Source organism: Gekko japonicus, unplaced genomic scaffold (assembly GCF_001447785.1).
Source record: "Gekko japonicus isolate JY-2015 unplaced genomic scaffold, Gekko_japonicus_V1.1 scaffold4515, whole genome shotgun sequence".
NCBI lineage: Eukaryota > Metazoa > Chordata > Lepidosauria > Squamata > Gekkonidae > Gekko > Gekko japonicus.
The window spans coordinates 10,704-13,298 of NW_015165972.1; the positions used below are offsets into that span (position 1 = coordinate 10,704).

Sequence of the window (2,595 nt, forward strand, 5' to 3'; positions counted from 1 at the left end):
GTTCGAGACCCGGGTGCCGCATGATGGAGTGAGCCCCCGTCTCTAGTTCCAGCTCCTGCCAACCTAGCAGTTCGAAAGCAAGAAATTGCAAGTAGATCAATAGGTACCACTTCGGTGGGAAGGTAACAGCGTTCTGTGCGCCTTGCTGCTTAGTCATGCCGGCCACATGACCACGGAAACATCTTCGGACAGCGCTGGCTCTTCGGCTTTGAAACGGAGATGAGCACCGCAACCCTAGAGTCGGATTCGACTGGCTTTCGAGCAAGGGAAACCTTTACCTTTTACCTGAGACACCTTTGGGTAGTGAAGGGCAGGGTATAAACCCAATCTCCTCCTCCTCCTCCTCCTCTTCTTCTTTAAACTAAGATTTCCAAAGGCCGTCATCTTCTCTCTCAATTATTTCTGGAGAAGTAAGGACTGACATCGCAGTGTCGCTTGCAGTTTTTCATACCAGCGCACATATTTTGTGCTGGACACGTCAGCCTTGACGATATTTTCCTATTGTGACACCACAACATCTATAGAGCTTCTACAGTTAAATTCGAGTCCAGCAGCACCTTAAGAGACCAACAAGATTTTCCGAGTGTAAGCTTTTGAGAGTCAAAGCTCACTTTTGTCTGGTATCATCAGGTATCCGGGAAAAGGAGCCTTGGTTCTCAAAAAGTTCATACAGCCCCCCAAATCTTGTCAGTCTAGGGTTGCCAGGTCCTTACTGGCTGTCGACAGTGGGCTCCAGCCTTCTTGCTGGGATCTTCGGAAGTCACCCAGAAGTGATATCGTGTTGCCGACATCGGGTGGTGGTGGTGCCATTCTAGTCTTTGGGCAAAACTCTATGGGTTTTGCCCTTAAAACCATAGAGTTTGCCCAAAAAAACTAGAGCGGCACCCCCTGATGTCAGCAACATGATGACGTCACTTCCGGGTGACGTCATTGTGACAGTGACATTGCCCGGCAACGTTCCTGTTCAGAGGTGGGGCTTCCCCTGCCAGCCAACTGGCCATCGGCCGATTAAAGCCCCCAAAATGGGGGGAACCTCCAGCCAGACCAGGCGTTTGGCAGCCCCATGTCAGAGGGGTTACGGGACTCAAACCGGGTTCTTCTCCTGCTCTCTGGCTGCTCTCTGAAACTGTCTATGGAGGTTCTATTCATGCCTCTTTGAAAACGTGCTAGTCTGGGTACGAAACTCTGAAACGTGGGTGCCTTCTTTGTCGTTCTTTAGGACCGAAGAGGAGAAGCGAGATTGGATCCAGGTAACGGCCAGTCTTTCCCACCTGCCCCTGAACGCAGTCTTTTTACCTGCCTCTGTCTCCTGTGAAGTCTCCAGTTCTTTAACTAGCAATGCACAATGCGGGATTCCTAGACCACGCCCGCATAGATAGTTTCTGCCGGTCCAGTTGAGAAGAGAGGGTGGCCGGGAGAAAAGAGCAAGAGTCTCACAGCACCTTAGAGACTCACAAAATTTGTGGCACGGTTTGAGCTTTTGTGGGGACTGCGGTGGCTCAGAGGTTAAGACGTTGAGCTGCAGACCGGAAGGTCTGTAGTTTGGCAGTTCAAGACCCTCGTGCCGCATAACGGAGTGAGCTGCCGTCTCTGGCCCCAGCTCCTGCCAACTTAGCAGTTCAAAAGCAAGAAATTGCAAGTACATAAAGAGGTATATATAAAGATATATAAAGATAAAGATAAAGATAAAGAGGAGCTGCGGTGGCTCAAGTGGTTAAGACGCTGAACTGCAGGCTGTGGAAGGTCGGTAGTTCAGCAGTGCGAGACTCAAGTGTGCCGCATGACGGAGTGAGCGCCCGTCTCTAGTTCCAGCTCCTGCCAACCTAGCAGTTCGAAAACAAGAAATTGCAAGTAGATAAATAGGTACCGCTTCGGTGGGAAGGTAACAGCGTTTCGTGCGCCTTGGTGTTTAGTCATGCCAGCCACGTGACCACGGAAACGTCTCCGGACAGCGCTGGCTCTTCGGCTTTGAAACGGAGATGAGCACTGCAACCCTAGAGTCGGAGTCGACTGGCTTTCGAGCAAGGGAACCTTTACCTTTTTTACGAGGTATCGCTTTGGTGAAAAGGTAACAGTGTTCCGTGCGCCTTGGCGTCTAGTCATGCCGGCCGCATGACCACGGAGAAGTCTTCTGACAGCGCTGGCTCTTCAGCTTGGAAATGGCCTCTAGAGTTGGATTCGACTGGCTTTCGAGCAAGGGAAACCTTTACCTTTGAGGTTCCTTGAGTCACTCCTCACTTCTTCAGACTGCTCACGTCTTCAGACTGGGAGAGTCTGTCTTCTACCGGGAGTGATGCAGTTTGGGGTGACCTTGTGCTACATGGGCCCTTAACTGTATAGATTCTGATCTTGAAAACTAATGCACCCACTGGTAGAATATGTGTTACCAGTGGGAGCATGCACAGGGGTCATTTCGTAGAAAAAGAGGTGCAGGAGCTCATTAGCATTCCTCATTTGCATATGCCACTCCCCCTGACATCACCGGAGGTGTGTCAGAAGGCAACACCCACCGCTCAGGCTCCACTGGACTGTTTTGGATTGCTAGCTATTGGGGGGGGGGGGATGTGCAGATCTGTCCTCGCAGGGGAGGGAGGG

At 51.3% G+C, this 2,595-nt stretch overlaps 1 protein-coding gene across 1 annotated transcript in view; it reads left to right on the plus strand.

Moving 5' to 3' along the window:
* Nucleotides 1-2,595, plus strand: part of LOC107110670 (FYVE, RhoGEF and PH domain-containing protein 1-like) — a 32,016-nt gene that overhangs the window by 9,284 nt on the left and 20,137 nt on the right. Inside the window, exon 8 of the mRNA XM_015411470.1 lies at nucleotides 1,220-1,250. Within this exon, the coding sequence (XP_015266956.1) occupies nucleotides 1,220-1,250 (31 nt within the window). The remainder of the gene's footprint in view (nucleotides 1-1,219; nucleotides 1,251-2,595) is intronic.